The sequence below is a fragment of the Carcharodon carcharias genome, chromosome 1, assembly GCF_017639515.1.
Source record: "Carcharodon carcharias isolate sCarCar2 chromosome 1, sCarCar2.pri, whole genome shotgun sequence".
NCBI lineage: Eukaryota > Metazoa > Chordata > Chondrichthyes > Lamniformes > Lamnidae > Carcharodon > Carcharodon carcharias.
In genome coordinates, this window is record NC_054467.1 from 248,288,553 (window position 1) to 248,305,143 (window position 16,591).

The 16,591-nt window shown below is 45.4% G+C and overlaps 1 protein-coding gene across 7 annotated transcripts in view; it reads left to right on the top strand.

The window, feature by feature from the left end:
- The window catches only part of c1h20orf27 (chromosome 1 C20orf27 homolog), a 147,526-nt gene that overhangs the window by 47,973 nt on the left and 82,962 nt on the right, over window positions 1–16,591 (top strand). For 5 of the 7 annotated variants that reach the window (XM_041210760.1, XM_041210546.1, XM_041210677.1 and 2 more), the window contains one exon: window positions 8,777–8,919. The exons of the other annotated variants lie outside the window; for them this stretch is intronic. In XM_041210760.1, coding sequence (XP_041066694.1) covers window positions 8,777–8,919 — 143 coding nt within the window. The remainder of the gene's footprint in view (window positions 1–8,776; window positions 8,920–16,591) is intronic. 7 annotated transcript variants of the gene reach the window in all.

The window sequence follows — 16,591 nt, forward strand, 5'->3', positions numbered from 1 at the left end:
CTCCGCGTCGCGAATTAATTCTAATCAAAATTACCTGCCCTGCTCCCATACCCATTCAATCACTTTGCCTGCATCCCCAGATGACAACATGAACCCACAGAATTGTGGGGTCCACAAATGAGCCATCTCCAGTGCCAGACTCCAAAGACAGCTAGACTTGAACAATAAATACAACTTTGCCAGTATTACCCATGTTGCCATAACAACAGAAGCATATACAAAGCAGCACGCTCGGTCTGCAATGGAGGGGATCACCTGGCTCTGACTTGTGTAGCGCTTGAAAAGATGAGATGTAATGTTTTTTTGTTATTTGTTGTATAATGGAGGTGCTGAAATTCTCTGGAGCTTAACTGTTTGGTATAACATCAGCAGGCAGCATGTTATTGAGCAGAGCGTTCACTACAGGAAACGCAACCACAAGACAGTCTGCCGTGTTTGAATGTTGTTTCTTGTATGATCTTAAAAATAATCTGTGACCGCAAGCTCTAGTTAGAAACTGGAATAATAATTTGAGTGAAATTTAAAGCATTAATAGTGATGCAGAGTAAAAGTGAAGAGGATTGAAGGTGTGAGGTATTGGAGGTGTGAAGTGAGACAAGGATCAATGGTCAAAGAATTGACTTTTTTGTTGTGCCTAGGTCATGGAGTGTGGTGTGGTGATTGTGGAGTCTGCTCAGATATGAGGAGCAATATTCATGCTTTTGGCTGGTGTTGGGCACTGTTGAGAGGCTTGAGCTGTTGAAGGGGAAAAGTAAATGATTTGTACAAAAGGCCCAGGTCAATTCTCTGGCACTGGAAGAATACTCAGGAGCTAGAGTTGCTTAAAAGCAAAAGACTGTGGATGCTGGAAATCTGAAATAAAAACAGAAAATGCTGGAAAAACTCAGCAGGCCTGGCGGCATCTGTGGAGAGAGAAACAGAGTTAACATTTCGAGTCCGTCTGACTCTCCTTCAGAACTAAAGAGAAGTAGAAATGTGATGGATATTAGGGCTAGAGTTGGTTCTGTGCTGCTTGGAGTGATTAGACTCTCAGTGAATCTACTGGGAGAGGGAAGTTTGAGAGAAAGGAAGGCATGAAAAAACATCGAAAGTCAGCATGCCAGAGGCATGAGAATTTTTTTACTCAGTTTCCTGGAAACTCAAGCTAAGACTTTCCAAGCCAGACTACAGAGAGGGTGAGAGAGCAAGAAAGAGAGAGTTTCTCTTTGCCTTAGATGAAATTATCCCTACTCCTATCCTTGTCGGGAGCACCTCCCACCACCTCCCCAATTCCAGAAGGCTCAGTATTGGTTGAAAGCAGGCGCAAGGCTGGACCCTGCGAGTTATTGCTGCAGCTCAATCACCTGGCATACCATTGGCAAGCTTGCCTATGTGCCATCTGGGACATTGAGTTATCTTTTATTGTGCTGCCTCTCCGGGCCCCAGTTATATGAGTCAGATTGACTGACCGTTCATCAGCAGAGCCTTGAAGGGCCTTGGACTGGCCTGAATCAGGAGAGCTGGCTTGGCTCCATTCTCGCAACTGTTGCCTCAAAGCCACCTGGACCCCAAGGAGACCTTGTTTACTGTCAAAAGAACATTTGAACCCAGATAATATGAGGAGATTGAGAGCAGTAATGGAAGACAATATCTCTCTTCAATTTAAAAACAAGTTATAAAATCATTATTTTGATCTCGAGGAGCAGTCAGAGCAGCATTCTGCTGTAATCAGGATTGTGGCAGCAACAAGATTCACATCAACTGTGTATTAATTATAGTTTTAGAGCATATGTTTCCTTCAAAAGAATCTGAAATTGTGGATCTGCAATGTTCCACATGGATCAGGAAACCACCTGAAAGACTGAATTTGTGAATTTCATGACCTTTGCAAATATTGTAATGTCATGAGATAAATATCCTTGCAAATTCAAAATGTAGTAATTATAGTTTTGGGAAATGCTGGAATGTAGCTTTAAGAATAATCCTGTGATGTATGATCACATGATCTGTGTAAACCAATGCGTTAGCAGCGTGGGGAACCTCTAAAGAGGAGAGTTCTTCTTTAGTTATGGAGTTTGATGCACACATGTAATTGCTGCTGCTGTCTTGTAAATAAAACCAAATGTTTCCACTAAGAAAAGTTGTCTGAAGATCAACTCTATAACGAACTGATAATCTCCATCAGATTTTTTTCTTCTCTTCCTCCCCCCTCTCCATCTCATCAAATTAAATACCTTTCCTTTTTTTGCAATCCTGTTCTCCGCTCCCTTCTCCTCGAGAAGGCACAGAGCATCATGGTGGGGATCCTCCATTCATTTATCTTAACCTTTCCTGTCCAGAGCCAAGAATTTAATCTCTGTCCTTCCATTCTACTGGTTGCCTGGTAACGTTCTCCCTCATTGGCTGATGACTGTGTTTTTGTATTTGGGTGAAACATGGATCTTTCAGCTGCTTAAGCCCTCAGCTCTGGAATTCCCTCTCTAAACTATCCAGCTCTCTCTCTCTCTCAACACAGAAGGAAGCCATTCAGCCCATCGTGACCATGCTGGCTCTCTGCAAGAGCTAATCCCGCTCCCCTGCCTTTTGCCTATAAGTTATTTTCTCTTCAGATGAAGTCCTCGATTGAATCTGCCTTCTCCTCAGGCCGTGCATTCTGGTTCCTAATCACGCTTTGCTTAATAAAAAAAAGCTTTTCCTCTGGTCGTTGTTGCTTCTTTTGGCAATGACCTTAAATCGGCGTCCTCTAGTTCTGAACCCTTTTGCCAGCGGGAGCAGTTTATCCCCCATCCACTTTGTCCAGACCCCTCATGATCTTGAACACCTCTATAAACCTCTTAATTCCTTCCTCCAAGGAGAACAGTCCCAGCTTCTCCGATCTATCCGTGTACTAGAATTCCTCACCCAGGAACAATTCTCGTGAATCTTTTCGGCCCCCTCTCAAATGCCTTCACGTCCTCCTTTAAAGTGTGGTGCCCAGAACCGGACACAGTACTTCAATTGTGAGGACGAAAGTTGATCATTAAAGCTACCTCTTTGACTAAGCCTTTGGTCACCTGACTTGTAATCTCCCCACATAACAAAATGTCAAACTTTGCTGATAGCACTGCTGTGTAGTGCCTTGGAATGCTTTTACCACACTAAAACTGCTATATAAATGTAGGTTGTTGCATCCGGGTGAAATTCAGGGATAGAGAATGGTTACTTAGTTTTCCTACTCGGATGTACTCAAGGTTATAATTTAATTGCTGAGGCAGCAACAGGGAGTTCAGTATGGGGAGTGGGAAAGGGAGAAGTGCTTTGACGGAGTGGAATTCTGTGCTCGGATGGAGCGTGCCCCTTGACAGCATTGGGCCTAAAAGACCCTTGATTGGATGTCAGGTGGCTGAAGTTTCTCAGTAATAGATTCCAGTCACCAGCCTGGCGCTAGGGCCCACTTCTGAAAACCAGTGAAGATGATTGCGGTGGAGATCTATCTCACTGTGTGCAACTTTCAAAGAATTACAGATTCATACTGCGCTGTAGAAGGCTATTCAGTCCATTGAGTCTGTGGCGGCTCTTCCGAAGGGCAATCCAGCTCGTCCCACCCTTGCCGCTGTTTCTCCATCCCCTGGCAATTTGTTTTTTTCTATGTATTTATCCCAATCCCTTTTGAAGGCTGCGATTGAATCTGTTTCCACCACCCTACCAGGCTGTGCTTTCCAAATCCTAACCACTCGGTGCATAAGGAACTTTTTCCTCATGTCGCCCTGGGAGTTTTGTCAATCACCTTGAATCGGTGCCCTCTGGTTATCGACCCTCCAGTCATGGAAAATGGTTTCTCTTTATTTACTCTCTCTAAATCTTTCATCATAAACTGTTTGTGTGCATTCAGTCTGCTGGCTGTGTTGGGGTCAAATTGGGGTTGAGAGAAATTGAGCTGTCACTTCATAATATTGCAGGCCATGATGTGCTGTGTTGTGTTTCTTAAGCTTGCAAACCTCTCTGGTTTCACTTCAACGGAATCTCCAAAATAAATTTTGGTATGCAGCCTCCCCAATCTCTAGGTTGGTCACTCTTTAAGTCCTTCACAGCCAAGGAAGTGGTTTTGATGTTTGGTCACTGATGCACATGCGGCAGCCACATTGCATTCAAACAGCAATGTATAATGACCAGATAAAGCTTTTTTTAGATGTTGGTTGAGGGATAAATGTTGGTCGCGACGCCAGTGAGAACTCCCCTGATGCCACTCAATAGTGGGAAGGAGAAATTTGTATCTCTCTCCAGTACCTTTTGCAGTCTCAGGATGTCCCCCAGCACTTTGTGGCCAGTGAGGTGGTTTTAAAGTGTCGTCACTGATGTTTTGTGAGAATGTAGCTACCAATATGCCCCCATAAATAGCAACCAAAAAATCCCCCTGTTCTTCAAAATAGTGCCTTGGGATCTTTTGCAACTACCTGAGGGGGCAGATGGTTTAATATCCCATCTGAAAGATGACACCTGTGACAGTGTTTTCTTTCATGGGAAGTGGGCACTGCTGGAAAGGCAATGCATTTGTTGCCCATCCCTAATTGCCCTTGAATTGATGGCTCACTAGGCCCATGTCAGAGGGCAGTTAAGAGTCAGCCACATTGCTGTGGGGTTTGGTCATATGTAGACCAGACCAGGTAAGGATGGCAAATTTCCTCAAGGGCAATTAGGGATGGGCAGTAAATGCTGGCCTAGCCCATGACACCCACACTCTGTGAACAAATATATAAAAAAACACACTTGGGCAGTGTATTGCAAATCCTAACCACTCACTGTGTGAAAAAAAAGTTTTTTCCTCATGTTGACTTTTTTGGTTCTTTTTCCAATCACCTTGAATTGGTATCTGCTGATTCATGATCCTTGCAGCAATGGGAAGAGTTTCACCCCATCTCCTCTGTCTAAACCCCTTGTGATTTTGAACACCTTGATCAACTATCGGACGAAAGGTCCCATTTTCACCAGTCCACCCACATAACTGAAGTTCCTGATCCCTGGAACCATTCTCATAAATCTTTTCTGGGCCCACTCTAGTACCTTCACATCCTTCCTAAAGTGCACTGCCCAGAATTGGGCACAGTACTCCAGTTGAGACTGACACTGTGTGTTATAAGGATTCATCATAACTTCCTTGTTTTTCTGTGTATGCCTCTGTTTATAAAGTCCAGCATGCCACTTCCTCAACCTACTCTGCCACCTTCAAAGATTTGTGCATATATACACCCTAAATCTCACTGTTCCTTCATCCACTTTATAATGGTGCCCTTTATTTTATATTGCCTCTCCTGTTCTTTCCATCAAAATTAATCATTTCACACTTCTCATTCAAGTTAATTAAACATGATTTGCCCTTGACAAATCCATTCTGGTTTTCCTGAGTGGTTCCACACTTGTTCATGTGATTGTCAATTTTGACCTATATTATAATTTCTAAAAACTGTCCCTCCACCGAGGTTAAACTGACTGGCCTATAGTTACTGGGTTGATCAGTACACCTTTTTTGAATGAGGGTGTAATGTTTGTAAATCTCCAGTCCTCTGGCACCAGCCCTGTGTCTAAGGAAGATTATTAGATTATGGAGGCCCTGTAATTCCCACCCTCGTTTCCCTCAGCGTTCTTGCTTACATCCCATCCGGTCCTGGTGTCTTGTCAACTTCAAGTACAGTCAGTCTTCCAAATCTCTTTTTATCAATTTTTAGTTCCTCCAGCATATTAGCTACCTCCTCTTTCAAAATGACTTTGACAGCATCTTCTTCCTTGGTAAAGACAGGTACAAAGTACTCATTCATACCTCAGCCATGCCCTTCTGTCTCTGTGCATAGATTCCCTTTGTTTGGGCCATTATTGGCCACACCTCCTCCCTTACTATCCTTTAACAAAGAAAAGCTGTTCCAGTTGGATAGTACAAGGACTAGGGAACTCAGATTTAAGGTTTTGGGCAGGCGATGCAGGCGGAAAGGGAGAAAGAACTTTTCTGCACAGCGAGTGTTAATGGCCTGGAACCCGCTGACTACCAGGGCGGTGGAAGTGGAGACGACAAATGATTTCAAAAGGGAATTGGATGGGAACTTGAGAGAAATAAACTTGCAGGGCTATGGGGATAGAGTGGGGTAGTGGGACTGCCTGGATTGCAGGGCTATGGGGATAGAGTGGGGTAGTGGGACTGCCTGGATTGCTTTATAGAGAGCTGGCATGGCCCAAGCCTTATGATCTCACTTTCTGCTGTTATAACTCAGTGGCCCTACTGTTCATTTGCCTATAGAATACAATTAGACCCCTTTTTAGTGTTTCCTCATGTTTTCTTTGACTGTCTGATATCCTTTCTCACTTTCCACCTGAACTTTCTATATACAGCTGGTCCTCCCATGGATGATCAACATGACATCTGTATTGTGTGCCATTTTACTGCTTCATCTTACTCCCCATCTCCTTCATTTAGGGAGCTCTGGCCTTGGTTATCAGCCTTTCCCTCTCATTGGAATGTACATTGATTGTCACCGAACCGTCTCTTCTTTTAAGGCAGCCCATTGTTCCGTTACAGTTTTGCCTGACAATCTGTGATTCCAATTCATCTGGGATAGATCCGCCCTTAACCTGCTAAGCTTGGTCCTCCACAAATTAATTATTTTACTCTGGATTGCTTCTTGGCCTTCTCCATAATTAACCTAAACCTAACGATACTCTGATCATTACAACTAAAACAAAAGATGCTGAAAAAACTCAACATTCTTCTCTCCAGAAGAAGAGTCATACGGACTCGAAACGTTAACTCTGTCTTTCTCTCCACAGGTGCTGTCAGACCTGCTGAGTTTTTCCAGCATTTTTTGTTTTTGTTTCAGATTTCCAGCATCCGCAGTATTTTGCCTGATGCTCTGATTATTGTTCACTAAATGCTCCCCTGCTGACACTTGATCTACTTGACCCACCTCATTGCCCTGAATTAGATCCAGCAATGCCTCCTTCCTCATTGGGCCGGGAAACATACTGATCTAGAAAATTCTTCAGAACACACTTCAGAAACGCTTTCCCCCTCTGCCCTTTACATTATTACTATTCCAGTTTAAAGTACATTATTCTATAGTTTTTGCACCTCTCTGTAATTTCCCTGCATATTTGCTCTTCTAAACCTTTGCCACTCTCTGTTGGCCTATGGAATACACCCAGCAGTGTAATGATACCTCTGTTAGATACCTGTATGGCATCTATATTCCTGACCTATATGTCTTCATTCCCTTGGTGTCCAAAAAACTATCGTCCTCACTTTTGAGTGTGCTTATTGACTGAGTATCGACAGCTCTCTGGGTTAAAGAATTTCAAAGATTCACAACCCTCTCAGTGAAGAAGTTTCTCTTCATTTCTAAATAACTGACCCCTTATGCAGAGGCTATGACCCCAAATTCTAGACACTGCAGCCATGGCAGCTGGTGGAATTTAAAGGCAGTAAATAAATCTGGAATCGAAGGCTAGCCTCAGTGGCGGTGCCCATGAAACTATCACCGATTGTCATAAAAACCCATCTGGTCCACTAATGTCCTTTAGGGAAGAAATCTGCCATCTTTCCCTGGTCTGGCCTACATGTGACTCCAGATATACAGTAACGTGGCTGGCTTTTAACCGCCTTCTGAAATGACTTAGCAAACCACTCAGTTCAAGGGCAATTAGGAGAAGGTAACAAATGCTCAAACGCTGCCCACACCCCACAAAAGAATTTAAAGAAGGAAAATAGCCTCTCAACAACTACCCTGTCAAGCCCTTAACAATTTAAAAAATATTTTATACAGTGAGATTCACCTCTCGTTGTAGACTCTGAATAGTATGGGCCTATACTTTTTAATCATTCAGCAAAACCAGTGTGCCCACCAGAAAGAATTATCTGAAATCTATTTACACGAGCGTAGGAAATAGGAGCAGAAATAAGCTATTTGGCTCCTAGAACTTGATCCGCCATTCAATAAGATCTTGGCTGATCTGTTTGTGTTTCGAGTTCCACATTTCCCACTTACCTCCGATAACCTTTGATTCCCTTGCCTAACAAGAATATCTACCTCCACCTTAAAAATATCCAGTGATCCCACTTCCACCGCCTTTTGAGGCAGAGAGTTCCAAAGTCGCACAACCCTCTGAGAGAAAAAAATTTCTCATCTCTGTCCTATAAGGGCAACCCCTAATTTTAAAACAGTGCCCCCTCGTCCTGGACTCACCCACAAGAGGAAACATCCTTTCCTCGTCCACCTTATCAAGACTGTCCACGATCTTATGTACCTCAATCAAGTCACCCCTCGCTCTTCTGAGCTCCAGTGGAAACAAGCCCAGCTCGCCCAACCTATGCTCATGAGACAACCCGTTCATTTCAGGGAGCAATCTAGTAAACCTCCTCTGAACTGCCTCTAATGCATAATTTTTAATATTTTATGTCTAATTTAGTTAACTCAGCTAAATTTCAGTTCCATTTCCGAAGCATTTCTTTGTAACAGTTCCATGATTGCCTTGGAGGAAATGTGGTGAACACTCATTCAACTATTTTTGGCTCCATGCTGTTTAGTTTAGCTTGGAGTGGATTACAAGTAGGTTGTTTTTTTTTTGTTTCGCGACTCAGCATAACATAAGATGGCGGTGTAATCTTTTGTCGTTTTACTGGGAATAGGCCGTGCAAAGGGCTAGTTGTCTAATCTGTCAGGCTTCCACACAATGGAATTACTCTCAGCTCAGCGTGGAAGTAGTTAATGGTGAGTCTTTCTCTCCCTCCTGTACTGTTGCAGGAAATTTTTGCATTTCTGTGCCTTTGTATCTTCAGGTACAAGGCCCAAAGCCAGGGGCGTTCGTTTTGGAGCTGAGAGCCATGAGGAGGGAGCAGCCAATCATGTTCACTTCGAAGAGAAATTGCATGACTCTGTTGTCGTGGTGATCCAAGAGGAAGATGGGAGTTTTTTAGTGAAGGTGAGATCTCTGGGATTAAACACGCGGCTTATTATTATTTTAAGCCTTCGATCTCAGGATGTGGACTTCTCTAGCAAAGTTGGCATTTATTGATCAGTGTGGGTTGTAGTGGGCCCTCCTCTTGAACTCCTAGTTGGTGTTTGCTTCTTTTATCTCCTGCATTCCTTCCCAATTACTCCTCTCTCGATTCTTACTAACTCAAACAGAACCATGATCTCTGTATTTCTCCACCTCTACATTGGGTATAGTTCCATAAGAAAATTTAGTAATAGATATTACAGTGGTGTAGTTTCAGTTTTGCTTCCACTCCTTTCTATTTTCCCATCTGGATGTAATCTATCCGATGCCTCAGAATTTATCTATGACCCAATAACAATCCAATTTTTGGTCAAACTGTGGACATTTGCAGCAGCAACTCTTCCACAATTTGGTCCATATATTGCGCAGCCACAATGAGCCGAATGACCTCATCCTCTGCTGTAGTGATACACTACCCAGCACTTTGAAAAACACCAAGGGCAGATGGGACATCTCTTTAGAAAGATGGCATCTCTGTCACAGTACAGCATTCCCTCACTACTGCACTGAAGAGTTAATATTGATCCTGGACTGGTGCTTGGACCCAGGATCATCTGACCCCAGAGGTGGGCATGCAGTCAGTGAGCTGATGACTCGGTGAGTGAATGCACTGTCTGGAGCTTGTGCAGAGTCATGCAGACCTGTCAGTCTCTGCCCCGTATGGAATTAGTTAACGCCAGCCAGACGAGTTGGGCTCTTTGCATCTTGGGCATCAGAAGGGAAACATATTAGCCAGAGACCTTGAGAGAATATAAGAGCAGTATATTCTACTAATCCTGCAATTGACAATATGTTGCATGGGTCGCTGTGCTTGTCGAGCTGCAATGTTCTATTTTCTGACAGTTAGCCTCCCGTAAACCAGAGAATTAATTGTTATCATTGTCCCCTTTTTTTTAAGAGCACTATTACAGGAAAGTTAATTGAATAAGCGGCGTCATTTGTGAAAATAATTTCTGATATGTGGTGCATTGTCCCTCATCCTTGTCTACTTGTCGCAGCTATTGACACGGTCGACCACACAATCCCAGGATTTGGTTCCATTCTTATACATCCAGCTGTAGGCAGAGGATCGTTTGAAATGGTTTCACTTCCTCCTCTTGCACCATTACCTCTGGAGTTCCCCAGAGATTTCCTGATGCTTGAACTGTCTCGGATTGTCACGTTGCTTGGCCGACATATAGGACTGGGCGAGCAGAAATTTTCCTCCAGTTAAATATTGGGAAGACTAAAGCCATTGCCTTCTAACCCACTACAAACTCCATTCCTTAGCTGGTGACTCCATCCTTCTCACTTGCTGCTGTCTGAGACTGAACCAAGTGATTGGCATCCTATTTGACACTGAGATGGGCTTCCAACCACATATCTGCTGCACCATCAAAGCTGTCTCCTTCCTCCTCCATTACATTGCCCATCGCCAACACTGCATCAGTCATTTTGGTGCTGAAATCCTCATTCTTGCCTTTGTTACCTCTAAACTTGACTATTCCAATGCACTCCAGGATGGCCTCCCAATTTAAACCCTTCATAAACTTGAGTTCTTCCAAAACTTTGTCCATATCCTAACTTGTTCCACTCACGCAATACCCCTGTTCTTGCGGATTTACATTGGCTCCCAATTAGGAAATGCCTCAAGTTTTAAAATTCTCATCCTGGTTTTCAAGTCCCTGTTGACTTTGCCCCTCCCGAGCTCTGTCGTCTCCAGCCCCACGACCCTCTGAGGTATCTGCCCTCATCTAATTCTGTGTATCCCCAATTTTCATCACTCCATTATTGGCGGCTCTGTCTTCAGCTGCCTCGGCCCTAAGCTCAGGAACTTCCTCCCCAAACCTCACTGCCTCTCTTTTAACATGCTCCTTCAAACCTACCTCTTTGACCCAATTTTTTGGTCATTGCCCCAACACCTCCTTACGTGGCTCAGCGTCAGATTTTATTAGATTACTCTCCTGTGAAGCACCTTGGAATTTTTTGCTATGCTGTAGGTGCTATATAAATGTAGACGGCTGTTCTGTTGTTGTGCTTCTTTCCCCTTAACATCCTGGCTGACAAGGTGAGCTAAATAGTGATCAAACAGATCGTGCGACAGTGTACAAACATGTAAGGGCAGTGGGCGCATCACCGAGTGCCAAGTCTCTTCCTGCTGTATGTCTTGGCAGTATGTCAGAAAGGGAGCCTGTTATGCCTCACTAATTTCATTTCACTGGGCATATGGTTGTTTCTTGTAAATTCAGGTCCCACCAGCGGCGGGAATCATTGCAGATGGGATGGGAAAATTCGGAGAACGGCCAGAAGTCCGTTAGCTTTGGATGGGAATTTCTGGCCCCGCCAAAAACCCCGCCCATCGGCCCTCCCCTCGCTTCCATCATCCCACCCCAGGGATTGCACAAGTTTGTTTAACGAAAACAAAACAAAAAAAAGTATGCTGGAACTTCTTGGCAGGTCAGGTAGCATCTGTGGAGAGAAACAGGCCGAGATGACCTTTCGTTAGAATTGACAAACTTGCCCTCCTCTATAACCCTAAGATGACCTTCCAACCACACAGGTGCTCCATCAGTAATTGATGGAGGGTCGTCTCAACCGGAAACATTGACTTTCTCTCCTCAGTTGTTGCCAGACCTGCTGAATAATTCCGGCATTTTTTTTTGGTTTTTATTTCCGGCATCTGCAGTATTTTGCTTTTGTATAAGTATTTTGGTTTAGAATGCTCCAATGAAGTCCCCTGGATGTTTTATTTTGTTAAAGGTGCTACACAAATACAAGTTGTTGTTGTAATGTGTGTCGGCTAAGAGAGGGTAATCTCAAAGCAACTGACGTGTTTGTAATGGCCTTTGCTTCGGTTTTCAATAGTCACCAATTGATAAGGCAGAGGGAGTGAGGCCATTCGACCCATCTTTCCAGCTGCAACCAGGTACATAACATAGCAGGCGTAGGCCTGTTGAGATTGCTCTGCCATTCAATAAGATCATGGCTGATCTGATTGTGGCCTTAACTCCTGCCTGGCCCCTATAACTCTTCCTCCCCTTGTCAATCAAAAATCTCTCTAACTCAGCCTTGAATATACTCAATGACCCAGCCTCCACTGCTCTCTGGGAAGGAGAATTCCAGACACTTAAGAGAGCTGAGAGAAGAAATTCCTCCTCGTCTCCATCGTAAATTGGAGACCCCCTTATTTTTAAACGGTGCCCTGTAATTCTAGATTCCCTCCATGAGGGAAACACTGTCTCAGCATCTAGCCTGTTAAGCCCTCTCAGAATCTTATATGTTTCAATAAGATTACCTCTCATTCTTCTAAACTCTAATAAGTATAGGCCCAACCTGCTCGACCTTTCCTCATAAAACAGACCCCTGATCCCTGGAATCAGCCTAGTGAACCATCTCTGAACTGCTCCCAATAGAAGTATATCTCTCCTTAACTAAGGTGACCAAAGTTGTACCCAGGACTCGAGGTGTGGTGTCACCAGTGCCCTAGTGGTTCAGTTGTAGCATTCTTGTGTCTGAATGACAAGCTCCGGTTTCAAGCCCCAATCCAGATCTTGAGCGCAGAAATCGAGGCTGACACTCCAGTGCAGTACTGAGGGAGCGCTGCACTGTCGGATGTGCCGTCTTTGACATGAGACTTTAAAACAAGGCTTCAGCTGCTTCCTTGGGTGGATATAAAAGATCCCGTGGTGCTATTTTGAAGAAGAGCAGGGAAGTTATCACCAGTGTCCTGAGCAATATTTATTCCCCGGTCGACATCACACAACAAAACAAAGAATCTGGTCATTATCACATTGCTGTTTGTGGGAATTTACTGTGTCAGTAATTACTCTTCAGTAAGTACTTGGCTATAAAGTGCACTATATATACTATTTAGTGAAAAGCACTATAAAAATGCAAGTCTTTCTTTTTGTTGCTCTTCAATCAGGTTCATTGTCGAATAATTTCAAGGTGTTTGTCTCCATTATTCCAGAGTCCATTTGATTATTCTGTAAAGAAATTACTGACATTATGTTTTTCACACCATATTCTATCTTGGATACCCCTAGTGGCCACCTCTCAATTGTCGCCTTCAAGGCAGATGTTGGCGTCGCTGCTGAAGCCAGTATTTATTGCCAATGTCCCTACTTGCATTGAGATACTGTGGCTACGAGAGCAGGTTGGAGGCTAGGGATCATGCAGCAAGTAACTCACCCCCTGACTTCACAAAGCCTGTCCACCATCTACAAGGCACAAGTCAGGAGTGTGATGGAATGCTCCCCACTTGCCTGGATGAGTGCAGCTCCAACAACACTCGAAGTTTGAAGCCACCCAGGAGCCCACTTGATTGGGGCACTCCATCAACAAACATTCACTCCACTATCAATGCACAGTGGCAGCAGTGTGTACCATCTACAAGATGCACTGCAGGAATCACCAAGGCTCCTTAGGCATCACCTTCCAAAACCATGACCACTACCATCTAAAAGGACAAGGGCAGCAGATAGTTGGGAATATCACCACCTGGAGGTTCCCATCCAAGTCACTCATCATCCTGACTTGGAAATATATTGCCATTCCTTCATTGTCAAAACCCTGGAACTCCCTTCCTAACAGCACTGTGGGTGTACCTACACCACATGGACTGCAGTGGTTCAAGAAGGCAGCTCACAACCACCTTCTCAAGGGTCATGAGGGATGGACAATAAATCCTGGCCCAGCCAGCGAAGCCCACATCCCGTGAACGAATGAAAAAAATAAGTACAGGTGAATGCCTTCAGGGGACTGTTCAGTGTTAATGACACTGGAGTCACAGTCAGGCTGGGTAAGGGCAGCAGGTTTCCTCCCCTGGAAGAACCATTAGTGAACCGGTTTGGATTTTACGACAATCCAAAAACTTTATCCTGCAACCTATCTCTAATGTTGCTGTAAGAGTCTTCTCTGCTCACTCCATTTCCTTACGTTTAGAAGAACACCTGCTCCAGTGTTCCTCCTCCCTCCAAATGATCCTCATACGTAAGTTGTTCCTTCTGATATTTGAAACCCTTGCCTCAGGAATTTACCAAAAAACAACTTTGCCCATTCCTTTTGTAAGCTCGTAAACTTCGATTGTCTTAAATTATGACTAAAATTTTAATAAATGGCTCTGCGCTTGGGTGAACAATCTGAGTTCTATGAGGGAAGATGTGATAAACTAAAGAGAGAGGGGAAGATAAGCGAGCAGGATAGTAATAAGGGAAATGGTTAGCAGAATGTGGCAGGAAGGAGCAGAGCATACAAACATAAGAGTGTGTCAGCACCTCAGGCTAGAGATTGCAAAAATAATGGAACAGTATTAAAGGCGCTCTATCTGAATACATGCAGCATTCGCAAAAAGGAGATAAATTGACGACACAAATTAGAAGTAAACACTTATGACCTAATTGCCATTACAGAGACACGGCTGCAGTGTGACCAAGGTTGGAAGCTGAAAGTTCAAGGATATTCGGCATTTAGGAAGGAAAGGCGCAAAGGAGGTGGATTAGTGCTGTTAATAAAGGATGGGTTCAGTACTCATTAGCGTGTCAGGATCTTGGATCGGAAGGTCAAAATGTAGGATCAGTTTGGGTTGAACTAAAACAACCAGGAGCAACAAACTTTGAAAGTTGTTTATAGGCCACCAAATAGTAGTGGTAATGTGATGTAAGAAGTAGTATAAATCAGGAAATTAGAGGTGCATGTAACAAGGATAATGCAGTGAGCATGGGGGACTTCAATCTACAATTAGAGTGGCTAAACCTAATAAGTACTAATGCCGAGGAGGATGAATTCCTGGGATGTATAGGCCTGGCTTGCCCAATATCCGGCCCACGAGCCGGGTGCCACCCGTGAAGCCCCTCAATGCGGCCCCAGGAGCCAGGTTTCAAAATTCGGGTCAAACAGGTGAGTTTCAATGGAAGATTCTACATGGAGCTGCTCTTCCAATTAGAGACTGTTTCTCTCCATGTTTGCTGCTGATAGGCTCACTAGTGAGCCGGAGCCCGGATCCTGGGGAGCCAGGAGCATCGGGGCCGGAGCCAGGAGCGTCGGGGCCGGATCCCGGGGAGCCAGGAGCGTCGGGGCCGGATCCCGGGGAGCCAGGAGCATCGGGGCCGGAGCCAGGAGCGTCGGGGCCGGATCCCGGGGAGCCAGGAGCGTTGGGGCCGGATCCCGGGGAGCCAGGAGCGTCGGGGCCGGATCCCGGGGAGCCAGGAGCGTCGGGGCCGGAGCCCGGGGAGCCAGGAGCGTCGGGGCCGGAGCCCGGGGAGCCAGGAGCGTCGGGGCCGGAGCCCGGGGAGCCAGGAGCGTCGGGGCCGGAGCCCGGGGAGCCAGGAGCGTCGGGGCCGGAGCCCGGGGAGCCAGGAGCGTCGGGGCCGGAGCCCGGGGAGCCAGGAGCGTCGGGGCCGGAGCCCGGGGAGCCAGGAGCGTCGGGGCCGGAGCCCGGGGAGCCAGGAGCGTCGGGGCCGGAGCCAGGAGCGTCGGGGTCGGGGCCAGAGCCCGGGGAGCCAGGAGCGTCGGGGCTGGAGCCAGGAGCGTCAGGGCCGGAGCCAGGAGCGTCGGTGCCGGATCCCGGCGAGCCAGGTACTCCAGCCCCTGGAGGACGAGGTTTTGGCGGCCCGTGGAGGGTGAAGTTGAGTCCGACCTGGTGGGAGGTGGGGGACAAAGTCGTGTCGGGCCAGTGCAGGATGAAGTTTTGGAGGGCCATGACGGTACCGTGGTGAGTATGAGTAAGTGCGAGAGTGTGTGTCTGGGGGCAGGGGGAGTGCGAGACTGTGTGTATTGTGGGGGAGTGGAGTGCTAGAGACTGTGGGTGTGGGGGGGAGTGCAATTGACTGAGGGTGTGTGGGAGGAGTGTAAGAGACTGACTGAGTGTGTGAGCGGGGCAGTGCAAGTCTGCCTGATGCCCAGCCTCCGGTTTCTCATTCACACTCACCAGCACACACCAACATATACACACACACCCACTCGCAGTGGTTGACGATGAGTGAGGGAGCCCCTTGAGGCTGGGAGTGAGCTAGACACACACACACTTGCACCCTCTCACGCTCTGGTCATTTTTATTAATTAGTCTTTTATAATTTAACAAGTTATTGTTGTGACATTGCTGTACACTTGCTCAGAAATTGCTTCTTTCCTTAAAACCCAACTTTTTTTTGAAATTGAGTTTATTGTTGAGCCAAACTTTATCTTTCTGAGATTTGATCATCGGCCCTTTGAGTGAGAAAAATATGCAAATGTGCCCCTCCCAGCAAAAAGGTTGGACAAGCGTGGCATAGGCGATGGATTTCTGGAACAGTATATTGAGGAACCAACTAAAGAACGGACTATTTTAGATCTTGTGTTGTGCAATAAGAAAGGGTTAATTAATAATCATGTTGTAAAGGAGCGTTAGAAGAGTGACCATAACATGGTAGAATGTTACATGAGGTTTGAAAGTAATAATTCAGTCAGAAACTCGTGTCTTTAATCTAAACAAAGTAAACTATAAAGGTATGAAGGGCAGATTGGCTGAGGTAGATTGGAGAACTACATGAAAAAGTGCTATCAGGGAGCCTTAGCAAAACTGGAGTCAATGGGAATCAGGGGGAAAACTCTCCACTGGTTGGAGTCATACCAAACA